Source organism: Rhipicephalus sanguineus, chromosome 1 (genome assembly GCF_013339695.2).
Source record: "Rhipicephalus sanguineus isolate Rsan-2018 chromosome 1, BIME_Rsan_1.4, whole genome shotgun sequence".
Taxonomy (NCBI): domain Eukaryota; kingdom Metazoa; phylum Arthropoda; class Arachnida; order Ixodida; family Ixodidae; genus Rhipicephalus; species Rhipicephalus sanguineus.
Genome location: NC_051176.1, coordinates 265,873,873 through 265,888,205, shown reverse-complemented (window position 1 = coordinate 265,888,205; position 14,333 = coordinate 265,873,873). Strand labels below are relative to the sequence as shown.

The 14,333-nt window shown below is 49.6% G+C and overlaps 1 protein-coding gene across 1 annotated transcript in view; it reads left to right on the top strand.

Annotated features, from left to right (window-relative positions):
* The window catches only part of LOC119378896 (protein big brother), a 54,639-nt gene extending 40,880 nt beyond the window's left edge, over positions 1 to 13,759 (top strand). The window contains exons 5-6 of the mRNA XM_037647957.2: positions 2,246 to 2,365; positions 11,554 to 13,759. Coding sequence (XP_037503885.1) covers positions 2,246 to 2,365; positions 11,554 to 11,610 — 177 coding nt within the window. The 3' untranslated portion in view covers positions 11,611 to 13,759. The remainder of the gene's footprint in view (positions 1 to 2,245; positions 2,366 to 11,553) is intronic.
* The last annotated feature ends 574 nt before the right edge of the window (positions 13,760 to 14,333 follow it).

The window sequence follows — 14,333 nt, the reverse complement described above, 5'->3', positions numbered from 1 at the left end:
CCAGTCACAAAACAATACAGTTCACATATATTTCAGTCACACGAACAACATGTATGCTAAAAATAACACTGGAGGGTAACAGCGCGAAAGACGAAAGACCAGGCAGAGAAAGACACGCTGTTGTATGTGTCTTTCTCTGCCTGGTCTTTCGTTTTTCGTGCTGTTTCCCTCAAATATGTCGTACCAACACGCCCAAGCAACCACTTTAGCCAAAAATAATACACAGCGTCCAGTCATCTAACAACACTGAAACTGGTAAAGTCCAGTCGCAGGAACACAGAATAAGTTTGCTGATGAAGCGACACATAACGCGACATGGTTCACGCGACATGGTTCACGTATTTGCAAGGCATGCGTTGGCCATTGACCTAAGATTTTACTGAGGCTGAAGGGCCTACGGTCCAGTACCATTAAATTTCTGTGCGTCTTTCGAGGCAGGTCAACGTGCCAGGTACTTCTACTCCCTTTTTACATAATATGAATAATCACTCAGTCGAATGTCCATGCGTTTTTTTTACACATCTTTCAACACATCATTTCACATACACATCATTCAAACGACATGACCTCACACAGAATATGCCCACTTCAAAGTCGGCAGCATTGTAACGATATATATAGAGCTGGAGGTTGAGGCTGTAACGCTTTAGTCTTTACCGTTGACGGTAATTTGAAAAACAGTATACTAATTTGGTTGCCATGAACGGGTTAACGGGATTACACACGACAGACTAATTAATTTCTGGGGTTTAAAAAATTATTTATGAGGTTTTACGTGCCAAAACCACGCCATGATTACGAAGCACGCCGCAGTGGGGGCTCCCGATTAATTTCGACCACTTGGGGTTCTTTAACGCGCACCTGAATCTAAGCAGAGGGGCGTATCCTGCATTTCGCCCTCATGTAAATGCGGCCGCGCAGGCGGGAACCGAACCTCAGCTTAGCAGTGCGACTCGTTCCCTGCTAAGCTACCAAGGCGGGTTCAACACAGACAGGCGTCTGATTTGCGCACAACAAATCTTCGATCTACATTTCGACTTCTAAACCGATCAAGCGAAATTTAATATTTAGTTGTTTGAGTTACGCAGGAGGAAATTATGACAGAAATTTTAATGACTCTGGAGACATTAGCGTACCAGATTGATGTCTCCAGAGTCAGTCAGCGTTCCTCTTTTCTCGGAGACGACAACAAAACAGCCTACGGCTCCCCTGATACAATAGTTCTGCAAGCCTATTCGTGCGACAGGCAGGTAGTGCACAGTTTCCTTCCGAGGGCGCCCCGAGCTGCCGTGCTTCCGATCGACGCCGTGAAGCCGGTAAGGCAGCCACGGCGAACGGTAGCGTCCCTGCCGGAGGCCGCGTGGGAATGGCTCGCTGCGACGGGGCGCGGCCGGCCATCTTAGCGAGCCACAGGTGCCCGGTTCTAATTACAGTCAGGCCGGCGGGGGAACGCCAGCCACTGCGGGCGCGCTGGTGTCGCGACTCTCTTTGCGGCCAAACCCTTGCGCAAGCGGCACGTCTTAATTGCAGGTTGCCGCCACGAACGCGGTGCGCCTCGCCCGCTGCGGCAGCCAGATCAGCGCGCACTTTTTTTCCCATGCCAGCCGGCTAGCGGCGGTGGCCGCTTAGCAACTGCCGTCCACTGATGAACACGTCCGTCAGCGGCTGGCCGGCACGCTAGACGGGCTGCCGTCTGCGGGAGAGGCGCTACTTGTCCGGTGTCGAGCATTTGCTTGTGCGAGCAAATCGGGGCGAATCTAAAAGAACGTCACCCGAGAAGCTCCGCGATCACGTCAGGGGAAGAATACGTGAACATGACAAAGCAGAGCTTATCATAGGAAACAGTATAGCTCCATACGCAAGAAGATAGGATGAGATAGGGTAATCGAAGCGACGTAACGGTGGCCCGAAGCAACAATTGCACCAGACTTCCCGCATTCAAGTATGACTGTTAATTTTTCGATGTAGTTGTGCGCTAATATGACGTTGAATATATATACGAAATAAACAGACATTGTAACTCCTCTACAACATTTTACTGCGTTTTTTTTTTCCTTTTTGAAGTAGGACATTTTATTCTGTCTGAAATGTCTTAATTTGCTAGCAGCTGGATTGAGAGAAATCCTATATTGCAATGTTCCATGCATTACCATGTTTCCGAGCAGCTTACAATTATTGCTCACCAAGGATACAGTAATAGAAAACAAGCTTGATTCTAAGGCGACTCCCGCGATTTCTATTTCAGTTGGAAGACGCTGTGCTCCGAGACCAGATCGAATGCTACAACCAAAGGTTGCGAGACTTCGAGGAGAAACAGAGGGCATTCCGAGCGCGCCACGAACGGCAGGCGGAAGCAGAACTCGAGGTAAGAGGTGCACTGATAATACTTTGAGGGGGAAAACGTTACTTTATGGCTTCCATAATCGGGAGCGAACTTGGCTTAGCAAGGAAACTGAAGGAACAACGAGCTGAGGTGCTCTTCTTGGGGCTGGTTTTTACTAAATGTTGACTCGCTGGTTTGCAAATTTCTTTAGGACGCGCTGAGAATCTACAATGCTCGCATATAGGAGTTGGTGGTGTGGCTTAATTGATCAATGCACGTTTCAAAACTGTGGTTCAACTTACCCAGCTGCTTCAGCGTACAAACTATGATGGACCTCAGCGACGCAATGCGGCATTTGGCCCCCGTTTAATGTCGCCGCTCACATCAAGACATTATAAAATACTAAATATCCAACCTGTCCTGAGGACTGAATCTATTGATAGAGACAGTAACAAAGTTTGGTTATAACAGTGTATACACTGCGGTCATAAGTGATAGGGTTGAAAGTGTGACATTGGGCATCGAGACGTTTTGAGTGGCATAAGCAAGCAAACCTTTAGCACGTCTTTTGCTCAAGTAGGGCAGCCTGCATGTGCAGCCCACGTATTTCTTCTTTATAAAACGTAGCAAATATATAGACCATCCCCTTCTAGAGCAATTTGTGCGCCTTGAGAACGGTAAAGCAGAAAGGAGGGAAAGAAGGTCAAATAACCGTTGAGAATGCTTCGCAACGACGCAAAACTGTTTCGACACGCACTCAACCCCGTCCGCGGACTCATTGCTCGAAAAGGCACCTCTCGTGATCCGAGGGTTGAATCGAAACTGTTCTTTCTATCTACGAGGCTCGCGATGGCAGCGCAAACACGAGGCCTCGCAACCCTTTGGGTCGGTCGGGGCACCGCGGCACAAGTGCCAAACAAACAGGACGCCCCGTCGTCGTCGGGTTGCGATTTTCCCGCTTTTCGGGGAGACTTTCCCACCCGCGTTTTGCGACCATTGCGCCCGATCAGCTTCAAAATGCGGCTGCCCGGCGTAAAAACGCGGGGGCGCAGCAACCCTTGCCGCTGCAAGGACACGCGGCGGCGGCGCCTCCGCATCTGGCGCGGCGCGCGCACCTGAGCGCGTGGCGCGCGCGCGTCGTCTCCATGACAAAAGCGCCGCCCGAATGCGCGCACAAAGGAAAGGGGTGGCCCAGTTCCTGCTTTTCAACGCGCACGCCATCTACTCTCGGACATTTTTTCGCCTAATTCTGCGTTCGGCCATGTTGCGCGCACACGTTCGCAATGAGACCATCTCCCTCGTCCTCCGATACCTCTCTTCATATTTTACTTCAGCGTTTCACGCTGCAGCGACGCGCGCTTTCAAGGCAGCTGCGCCGCGGGCCACGCGATCCCTCCACCCTCTCTCTTTCTCCCTCTCTTAGTGCCCTGCGCTTCTCTTTGCAAGCGACCAAAATAGATGCTTCGGCGACTCCAAAAGTTCGCCTCTATACCGATTGCAAACTTGTGGGCCAGAATGCGTGAGCTTGAGCGACTGGGGAAGGGAGGACAAAAATAAAAAAAAACGTTGCCACGATACGAAAGAACACACGACGCTCTAGCCTGGCAGCCTTGGTGGATGCCCGCGCATTCGGGTTCATCATTTCTGTCCCCTTTCTTCCCGTTTTTTGGGGGGAAAAAAGAGAAAAACGCGCAGGGAATTCCCTTTTTGAAAAATCATTCGGGCAAGTCAGCGGTGAAGCGGAGAAAGCCGACGGCTCTGCATCCAGCTCTGTATAGCGCGACATTGCGTACGCGCCCAACGCGGTCAACAAACAACGACAAAAATGATTATCTGAAAGGCTTCGCTCGCAAACAGAGGATGCGCCGAACCGGTTTGGTCTGGCGATGCCAGGAAAGCGAGAAACGAAGGACAAAAAGAAAGAAGCTCACTGATGCAAGTCTTTCCAAAACACGGTAGTCTGATCAAACGGACAAAACCCCTTGTCGTCAGGCAAACAGATACCAGCTCTCCGATCACCACTTACGGCATGGTCGAGTAAACATTGCAAAACAGGACATTTAATTCACGGCCTCTTGCTTGCTATACGTCTCTACTGCTCCTACACAACGCCAGTCATGCACTAGCATATTGTTTTCCTGGGTGAAAAAGAAAAGGTACACAGGTGGACATGCACACAATCACGAACTCGTGTATATACTAATAATCATTCAAGCGAACAGTTGGGACAGCACGGAGCCTGCCACAGGAAATGTCTGCAGAAAGTTGGCTCTCCATTCACCCCCTCATCGAAACGACTGCTTCGACAGAGTGCTGAGACATCTTATGACTCTCTTCTGGCCCGTCTTCTGACTCGGTCAGAAGATGGGCCACCACCAGCACATAAATAAGAGCGATTGCATTGAAGTCGGCAATAAGGTTCCTTGTCTGCGATGCCCGCGCAATCTCGTGGCAGACGGAGTACGCAAGCGTCCCACGTGAGCCGCTGCTTTCGCTGCTCGCATCTCCCCAGGCTCCCCTTTAATTACAGCACTGCATCCCCCCCCCCCCCCCCCCCACACACACACACACCTCAACTTCGCGGCAACCCACACAGTGTGGAATTTATACACGGACGTATTTGCATTTCGAAAGTTTGATCTGCAAGCTATACAGGTTGTTTCAAGAAATATGTTCGAAAATCCTCAAAAATAAGGAAAATGCGATATTTGCTCGCTACGTTCGCCATTACTCTTTTCTGTGGCGTCCACCTGACAGACATTCGCGCCACAACGAAGCTTGAGAAGACACCCTAAGATGACGAGAGACATTAATTACGGCAGTAATTGCAGAAAATAAGTAAATTAACCTTTTAGTTTGAGGAAGACAGGCAATCGGGTCCAATGGGAGAATTCAAGTCCATCCTGCGAAGACCCTATTGCCGCTTTTAGATTTCCAAACAGCAGTCGCTGGGAATTTTTGCGGAGTAATGAAATCCGACCAATTTCGCCGGCGAAACCGAAACGTCGAAGAGAGCAATTGCCTTGTTCTTCCGAGTAGTCCAGAATGCGCGAGTGTCGTTATAATAAACGAACGATTTAACTTCGCTTCGTGGGTGGGCGGGCTGCCCTTGCCGTGGTAGCACGCATGGCGCACGCAGGTTAACGAATGCAGAACTAACGCCATGGAAATCGTTGTTGGAAACAGTGACGTCCTTCTGGTTGTCTGCTATAGGGTATATGGCAGTTGCGGTCGAGGGCGCTTTGGTTTCTGTTTCGCCGGCGAATTTGGTCGAATGTCGTCACTCCGCAAAAATTATCAGCGACCGCTTTTGGAAATTTTGAAGTGGGAACAAGTTCTTTGCAGGAAGGACTTCAATTCTCCCATTTTATCCGACGCCCTGTCTCCTCTCATTAAAAGTTAATTATTTTAATTTTTATAATAAATTAATTATAAAGATAGCTAGCAAATATCGCAATTCGTTTATTTTTGATCATTTTCGAACACATTTCTTGAGACATCCTTTAGTATACTACAGAACAGGGCGTCTAGTTGTTCGTTCATTTTCTTTTTTTGAAACTCAGGGCCGTATCTCAATTCATATCAGTTATAGTCGTTTCTTTCTCATCATCCATCCCGCCTGTGCAATTTCAATGTTAATGGCGGCATCAGTACCTGTGAAGGTGGGAGAAAAGCGTTGCAACATGAATTGAGTCATTATCGCCGGCTGTCGAGTACCGTCGAATGATCCAGAGCGTCAGAATGGAAAGTTCCTGAAGCCGTACAGGCATACGGCGGAAATTAAATATAGCGTGAAGCCTGCGAAATCTACTAAAAAATAAAGCGTTGCGAAGTTCTTGCGAATTGCTTGTACGTCGGTATTCATTTTCGCGCTGGCTCTGAAAAAAACGCACGGGTTATGCAACTAAGAAAGCTTTGAAGTGTATCGTTGTGAAATATATTGCAATCTAAATACAACCACTTTTCGTATACGCACGCACTAGTCATGGCGTGATCAGCCCTTTCTGCTCAACATTATAAATGTAATCGCTTCAGTAAAGAAGCTTTACTGCATGCATGCAGCAGTCGCTGCTTGCCTCGCACTTGAGGAATTATTCCGTAAACATACATCCCGTTAATGGTAAAAATAGCATACGTATTTCGTTCGAAGGCTAGCCTGTAATTATAGATAGACTTAAGTCTGGCATCCATGTGGTCTACGTATGAAAGTTGGTTTCTCGTTGTAACGCCTACGGTGCGAGAAGTCGTCGTGTACCGAGGCTATTATTTGTTCGAGCCGAGAGTTGCCGATGTAGCGGGATGCGGCGCCACCACATCCTTTGTGTCCACTATTGCCGCTCGCTTTGCTATATGAGCGCAGACAAAACGCCGCGATTTGCCGTTCAGTGACGAGCACAAACAGACGCGTACAAAGGGCATCTCCCTTTGGCTCGATCCGCGGTCACCATATAGGCTGTTTGCATGGCTCGCCCTTGTATTCGCCGGGTGTCATCGCTTCAGTATGCATATGCAAACGAACTTGTCTCTGTTTGCAACCCTTCCGGTGAAGCGAGCGCGTTGGAAAACAGCGGCCGCAATAATCCCCGTACCGTAGTCGGCCGTCCCCCACCGCCGTACATCTGCCTTTTGTCTTGGAACGACAGTAATCCTCAGTCGCTCAACCCTTGCCTAGGTTGCCATGAGCTGTTTGGCCAGATGGATAGACCCCCAAGACGCCCCGCGATCAGCGCTCCCGCCGCGCGAATCAGACGCCTTCCGCGCAGGCGCCACGCTGTGCTCGCCACGAGTGCGCCGCAGGAGCGCCAGGGCGTACGCGTGCCCTCGAGCGCCTCGTTCCGAGGAAGGAAGCGCAGCGGGAGATAACGGGAGATGGAGCGTTCGCTTGGCTGAGCCGTATAGGCGCGTGTCCGACGTCAGACTAAACACCGTTCTCCGTCTCAATTCTTGTCAAATGCGCCGGTGATCGCGCGAATGATTCGCGCCTACTAAGTCAGATCGTGGTCGCGTGGTGTGACGTGTATCACATGTTTCATCTGCTGAGAGTGACGGTGCTCACACTTAATTGAAGCTGTAATTAGAGAGTTACACAGTTACAGTCGGTCACAAAAGTCAACGGGACACGGAATTTGCGAGAAAACTGAATTCTTGCGATTCTTACCTATATACAGCCGCGCATTCACCTCTTTACTATGAGTATATAGTATAATTCTCCTACCGACGCGGTAATCTGTGGCATCAAATGTGTGGAAACCGCGTCCCGTAAGCTTCTGTGACCGGCTGCACATACATTTTCGGTTTAAACTAACGCCGTCGAATGCACCTTTCGCCACTGAAACTGCTTGCAGGCCTTGCCATGTACAAAATATGATTCGTTTAATAGACCGCTTACCGTGGAAAAGGCGGCCGTATGCCCACATCCACAACTATAGCGTTGTATAAACGTGGCTCGCTGTACTTTCGGAACTTCCACTAAGCGAAGAAAGGCGAGCACAACAGAGAAGTAGCAAAGTGAATGGGCACCCGAAGGACAGCTAGCCCTGGTTCTGTGGCCGCATCACTTCCGCACGAGCCGCAGCAAAGAAACGCGTGCGGGGGTCACAATGCACTCGCCGATTCTCCATTAGCCGCGCAGGGGAACGGGATCCATATCGGCGCGCCAAACAATGCACTTAGACCAAGTCACCCGTAAAGCGAAAGTCTTCCATTTTTAACAAAAAAGAAAGGAAGCACGGTTATGTAGGTTAAGAGGCAAGGCACTTCCTCGCGTTTTGAGGCAGTAGTCCAGAGGGTGCACTTACTGCCTTTCCAATACGCATGAGCAGGATAGATTTTAGGGCGTAAAGCCTGAATCGAGAACGATCAGGGTTCGTTGTGAACCAGAGCTCCGCAGCTGCGGTTTATACCACGTGGAACGGATGTCCCGTATTTCCAAATCGGCCGATTCATACGGCCAGCTTATGACATCTGCGCGATCAAGCGCCCGGTAACTAATTGGTACACTTTATTTTTTAATGTTTCATTTGAGAAGCGCAGAACTCTAGCGGTAAGTTCTCACGATTACTTGGACATATAAAGTAACAAAAGGCTTTATTAACTATACTCCAGGCGAGGTTGGGATGCAATATAGCAAAAGGGGACATGCAGCGTCCATAAAAGCGGCTCAGAAAAGAAAACAGCATTAACTCATACTGTGCTGAGCAGCTCATCGCACGGAAAGGAACTGAGATGTAGAAGAAAACGTAGCAGAGAAAAGAGGGACTGAATTCCAGAAATAAATACTCGAAAGCGGACGCTCTTTAGTAATTACTGCCGCCTATTCTCATTAAGACTACGCTGCTTACGCGAGTGAGAAATCGCACTTTCGTCATCATGTGATCGCATTCAGACGTTTCTTTCAGCGTATTTGAAAGGCGATTCTTTCGGGAACGTGTATTGCGGAGAAAGCGGTTGTCTTTCGGGGAGTATCGTTGTAGACGTGCAGAGAGAACGAGGGGCTCGCTATGCTGACAGCGACGTCGTCCGCGGTGGCGGCAGTCCTTGAGCGCGGCCGCTGCAAAGTGCACGGCAAACAGCGTTCTCCTCATCGATCGCGCGTCGCGGCCATGTGCGTGTGTACACAGCGGCGTCCTCGTTTCCCGCCCTGTAGTGAGCGCGTGGTGCGCGAGTGCCGAAGCCCGGGTCGCACTCGGGGTCCTCCATCCGTCCGCACCTGGCGGGGTCCGCGCGGAGCCGGGGGCCGAGGGACCCCGCGCTCGTCTGCATATGTTTCATAGCGCGCCGACAAAAGCCGGATTACCGCATTAGCGTCCATTATACGGGGGGATAATCCACGGTGGCGCACAAGCCAGTGTGCGCCTCTCGGCGGGGGTCACCTCGGCGCGAGAGTGGGGCCAGACAAGGGCGTTTATTTTACGGCGCGTATAAATATTTTCCCGCGCCCGAGCGAGGCGCGGGCCCTGACAGCCGGCGTTTTTCCGTGGCCGTGGATTAGCGCCTATATTGGCGCGCTGACTTGTGATTTCGCGCTTGAGAGCGCGCGCTGAAAGGTGCAGTCGCGACTCAAAAGTGAGATGAGGGGATAAGCGGAGGCTACTGTTGCCTTTTAGAGCGATGCCCGCGCTGGACGACGCGTACAAAAAGAGAAAAAAGGCGAAAAAGAAAAAAAAAGAACAAAGAAAAGAAGCGGCGACCAGAACGGCAATGTGCGAATACCCAAAATGATACCGCTCCATGTTCCGGCAGCCGAAGGCACGCGGTCATGGGTTCCGGTATTACGCAAAGATAACCTCGCTCTCTAAGACTGCTATAGTGTTCTAGGAGTTGTTTAAAGCACCGAAACGCTTAGACGTTAGGTTGGGAACATGCCGTCCACAGCGCACAGGTCACCGAAAGAAACATGTACCCAGAAGCGTAACAATGGGAGAACCGAAGAGAAATACAATCAGAAGCGGCATAGATACGACGTCTAGTCGATCGCGCAGAAAATACAGCCACCGTACGGTCAGAATTCGAAGAGCTGCGCAATGGTCCGACTCTGCCTCAGCGCGCAATGATCTGGTCAGTCTGTTTCGTACTGTTCCCACACACGATTCCACGGTCCGCACAGTAGTGGACAATGGTCAGAAAGAACTTCGGACCTCGCATACGCTACGCCGGACAAGCAGCCCACGTGACCAAACAATCGCCGTCCCTGGCATCATCGGCTACCCAGCGCGCGACTCGCCATCGTGCTACGAGCTGCAACGGATGGGACGGCGGTGCGTCGGCGTGCGAACAGCACGCAATGCGCGAACAAAACGGCGCGGGAACCGCGTCTCTAGCTGAAGCCGCTGCGCACGGCAAGAGCGCTCTCGACCGAAACTCGGGGGTAAAAAACGCAGAAATCGAATCAAACTCTGTGCTCGCAATTCGAGGCAAAAAAATATATATATGCACAAACAGCCAGAACACTGAGGGCACATGCGAAAGATTGGGGAAAACGAAAGCAGCGGGGGCGATACGCGAGATTTTTTCTCAACGAAAGGACCGAAAGAGCTCTCATGGAGCCCGCGCGCCTCGCTGCGCGTCTGTGGGCCACGTGCCAGCGGCACTCTCTAGTGACCGGCTGGCCAATCGCGTGCGCGCGATGCACGGTGGCAAAAATAAACTCGCAAACACTGGTGGCCTCTTCTTACGTGATGTTTGCAGTCTCTGAAGCGGTCTCACCTCTCAAGCATACACGAATGTAGCGTTTCCGAAAGTTGCCTTTGTGAGGCACTCTTTATGAAATGGTCCTTTCCAACATCTTTTCACGCTCTTAATGTCAATATTACTCATAAGTGCTCATAAATTGTTCTGGCGCCAAAGGTATTGGTGCGATGCCGTTTCTTGCTCTCTGTGAAGATGCTAATATTTGTTTCTTTTTCTTTCTCCCAAAATGCTGCGCGTTAAGCTTGCTTCGTACGACCTTTCGAAGGCATCTGTTGTACACATACCTGCAGCATGTCGAAACGCATTGATTTACGCTCGTGCATGTTTCCTCGACTTCAAATACGCCGGTGAACGCAAAGAAAAGAACGTTCGACGACCACATCGCCAACTTCTCACGTTACTTCCCCCAAACGTAGCATTGCTGCTGAGGTTCAACACAGGGTCATCCTATTCACAGTGCCCACCACCGGGCTGCACGCTGTCTCGGGACGATAACAGGATTCGCGAGGACGCTGAAAAGGGTCCGTCGGAAAGATGGCAGAGTTAAGCGCGTTTGTTCCGGGGGTGTCTCATCGGCTTCTGTGCAACGTGGGAAGGGAAAAAAAAATTGTGATGCTCTCATTCCTGCTTTTTTTTCTGTTTGAAGCAATCGTCCTTGTCTCGTCGCTTTCTGTGCGAGGTGAACCCATAGTGAAGGCTTAAAAGGAGCGCCTGGCTGCGAAGGATGAAAGCGCACTGAACCCGCACTGTTTTGTGTCGTTGCCGCAGATGCCGCTTTTTCACCTCTATAGCAGCACTGAACTGTTCAACGTTTATTATTTGTCAGTTATGATGCGTGTTCGTCAATATGGAGTTGTGGTGTAAGTGTCGTGGCTACTCAATATAAATACAAAGTGAAAAACATTAAAAGTCGGTACGCGAAAATAGTCGCAGGGCGAATAGTATGCGATTTGCTTCGTAAGATAAGTGTTTTAGCGCGTGCGCGAGTTTGTCGTGCGTTTCTAACGCACATAGTCTTCGTTTTTCTTCTAAATGCGCAGGCGAGAAGGAAACACCAAGAACTGAGCCCCGACCGAGGTGGATCTGCGAGCAACTGAACTGGTACAGAGTGGCGCAACAATGAAAAATCCACGCCGACACATCGGAAGAGCTGGCTTCCTGACCAAGGCCAGCTTGCGACTAATGCCAGCGACTCGGCACCACCCACCGCGGCTGCTGCCGCATCTGGCCAGTGCGTCATGCGATCCTGGCGGATTGATTCGCCGCTGTATACTTCTTACGTTTTTGTACACGATCGCGCTGATTCATCCATGATTCGTAAAAGCGGTACATTTAAATGGCACGAAAAGTCGCCGAATGCTCAGACGGGCAATGTGATAATTATGCTGAAGAGAAATGCTCGGGAGAAAAAAGAAACGAAAAACGAAGCGACCGGGTTGCTCTTGTTTGGTAACTGTGATCTCTGTTTTCTTCGCTCGTGGCCTCCTAGAAAAACATTCCTTCCGCGGTGAATGAATAGCGAATACTCAGGACCACTTTGTGAAATCTCTAAATACGTGTTCGAGCTGTTTCCTAGGATTCCACACATTGAAAAAGAGAGAGAAATAACAAAAGCCGACCACCGCAAACATTCTTAATTCTTTCCGATCACTCAGGTGGACGCTGTTATATCGATGGACGGTACAGGGGTCGGCGCAGTGTTATCCGCGTGTGCATTCCAACTCCTGGCTTTCCGTGTAGCCGCTTCGCCACTGTCAGTTGTGCTCACACGCGTCCACGTCGAATGAGGGGCCTTATTTGTGGGCGGCAGCGAAGCCCGCGCCTGGTGCTCACCTCGGTCCAGCGCTCGGGTCCTCGGCAGCGGCGTCCTCCTCCGTGAGCCTCGGCTTCGCTGCTCGCAGTTATATGCATGTACAATAGTGTATTTATATTCTACAGCGCTCGCTTTTTCCGTTCGGGAGGTATATACCCATGTACTTCTTGGCACTACTGTTGCGTGCACCGCTGTGCACATCGCTCCTGTTCAGAACCGTCTTTGCAAACAGTTGACATGCGCATAAACTATGTCAGTCCATGGGGCCTCTGCGCATTACCTAGGCTCAATATTTTACCGGCGCAATGACACCTAAAGAAGAAGCTGGCCGTTAAGATAACGTTCCCTCAAACCTTCGGTCTCTGACCACGGAAGATGGCGCACAGCGGTTGCTTCATATATAAAAAAGAAATTCATCTCTAAGCTCTGTGAGCGTCAATTATGGTAATCGGATAAATATTCCTTTTTCTTTTGTTGCCGTTGTTTCCTGTAGATATTGTGAATATATATGTCAGCTCAGCTATGTCTTCGTCTTGCTTCTTGTGCCTCGCCTGTTTCTTGAGTTGATGCTTCACAGCGACGTACACTATAGTCATGGTGCGCTTTGTGTGTGTCGCCCAAAATGCTCCTTGATATTTTCTTGGTTCGCGCGGTCAAGCATTCAGGGGCAGAGCGCAAGCTTACCGCATTGACAGTCTGGTTTACACGGCGCGTTTCTGCATTCATTGTTTGTATGTTGTTTCGATGGGGGCGGGGGAGGGGGGGGGGCAATGCTTGTTTCTGCATTACGCCGCAGCGATACAGGTCATTTCGCTGCTGAATACCTACTGCTTAGTGAAACGGTTACAGAAATTATGATTGTACTTTAACCGTAGAATATATTTTTTTACTGATGTTTCATTCTGATTTTCATCCCTCGTTATGTGCTTCGGGTGGACATTGTCCTCCCAGAAGATTGCATTCGCTATAGCGCAATTGCGGTTGTCATGAAAATAATGTGTTCAAAAATTATTTGTCGCTGCTCTCCTTAAATATATAAGATGGAGATTTACTGCGTCAGTAAGCAAGTGGTAATACGTTTTATAACGATGTGATAAAGCAATTTCTTCCTTTTTTTGTGTGCACGCTGTGTGCAAGTTAGTATACGTTATCCTGCTCTCTCCTCTGAATGCGGCGCAGTGTTCTGTCTATGTACTAATCTTTTTGCATGTGTTGTTCTCACTCTGGTGGCTGAAGCAATTCTCTTCTGTGAACGGAACAACCAAGGACCGAGTCTAGTCTGGGTACTATGTGTAATGCTATAGCTGTACATGCGAAGAATTGTATAAAACGTACACATTAAAAAATGCTTGCAGTTGGGTGTCTTATTCCTTGCGTGTTTTTGGTGGCCACCCTCTGACGAGTCGGCATTCATGCCTGATTCTAGAGAATGGCCGACCAAGCTTGCCAGACTAAACCAGCCTGGTCGATATCTTCACATCGACTGACAACGCAGCAGGCACTCATCCGCACTCCTGTATGGTGTAGTTAGTAATCCACAGAAACACATTCATATACACAGAAATATTCAAATATCGTTTTCATAAGGAGCTGCAACATATGATATAATTTTATTATTTAGCTCAGCATCATCTGATTATCCAATTAGAATGTCAATTTCTAAAAGTGATTGATTCCTAGCCTTGGGGAAAATCGGCAGTTCTGCAAAAAATGCTAAAACGTCGTGCAGTGCCCGACATTGGAATGCATTGCCATGTGGCCACAGCTGGGTCGACTGACTATTACAAGAATTGCCATGTGGCTCAAGTGTTATGGTCGTGCTTCACCGATGCTCTGCAGGAAACATCCACAAAACGACAAAACAACGATTCTGCGTGCTCACTGTGCGCGATCACGTGAACTGTTGCAACGTCTCCTTCTCTTGTAGCAGTGGAGTTCTGTCCGAAGCGATTCCTGTGGAACCAGTATCTGCTCAGTATATTCACTTGCTTCAGTTAATTCAGCATA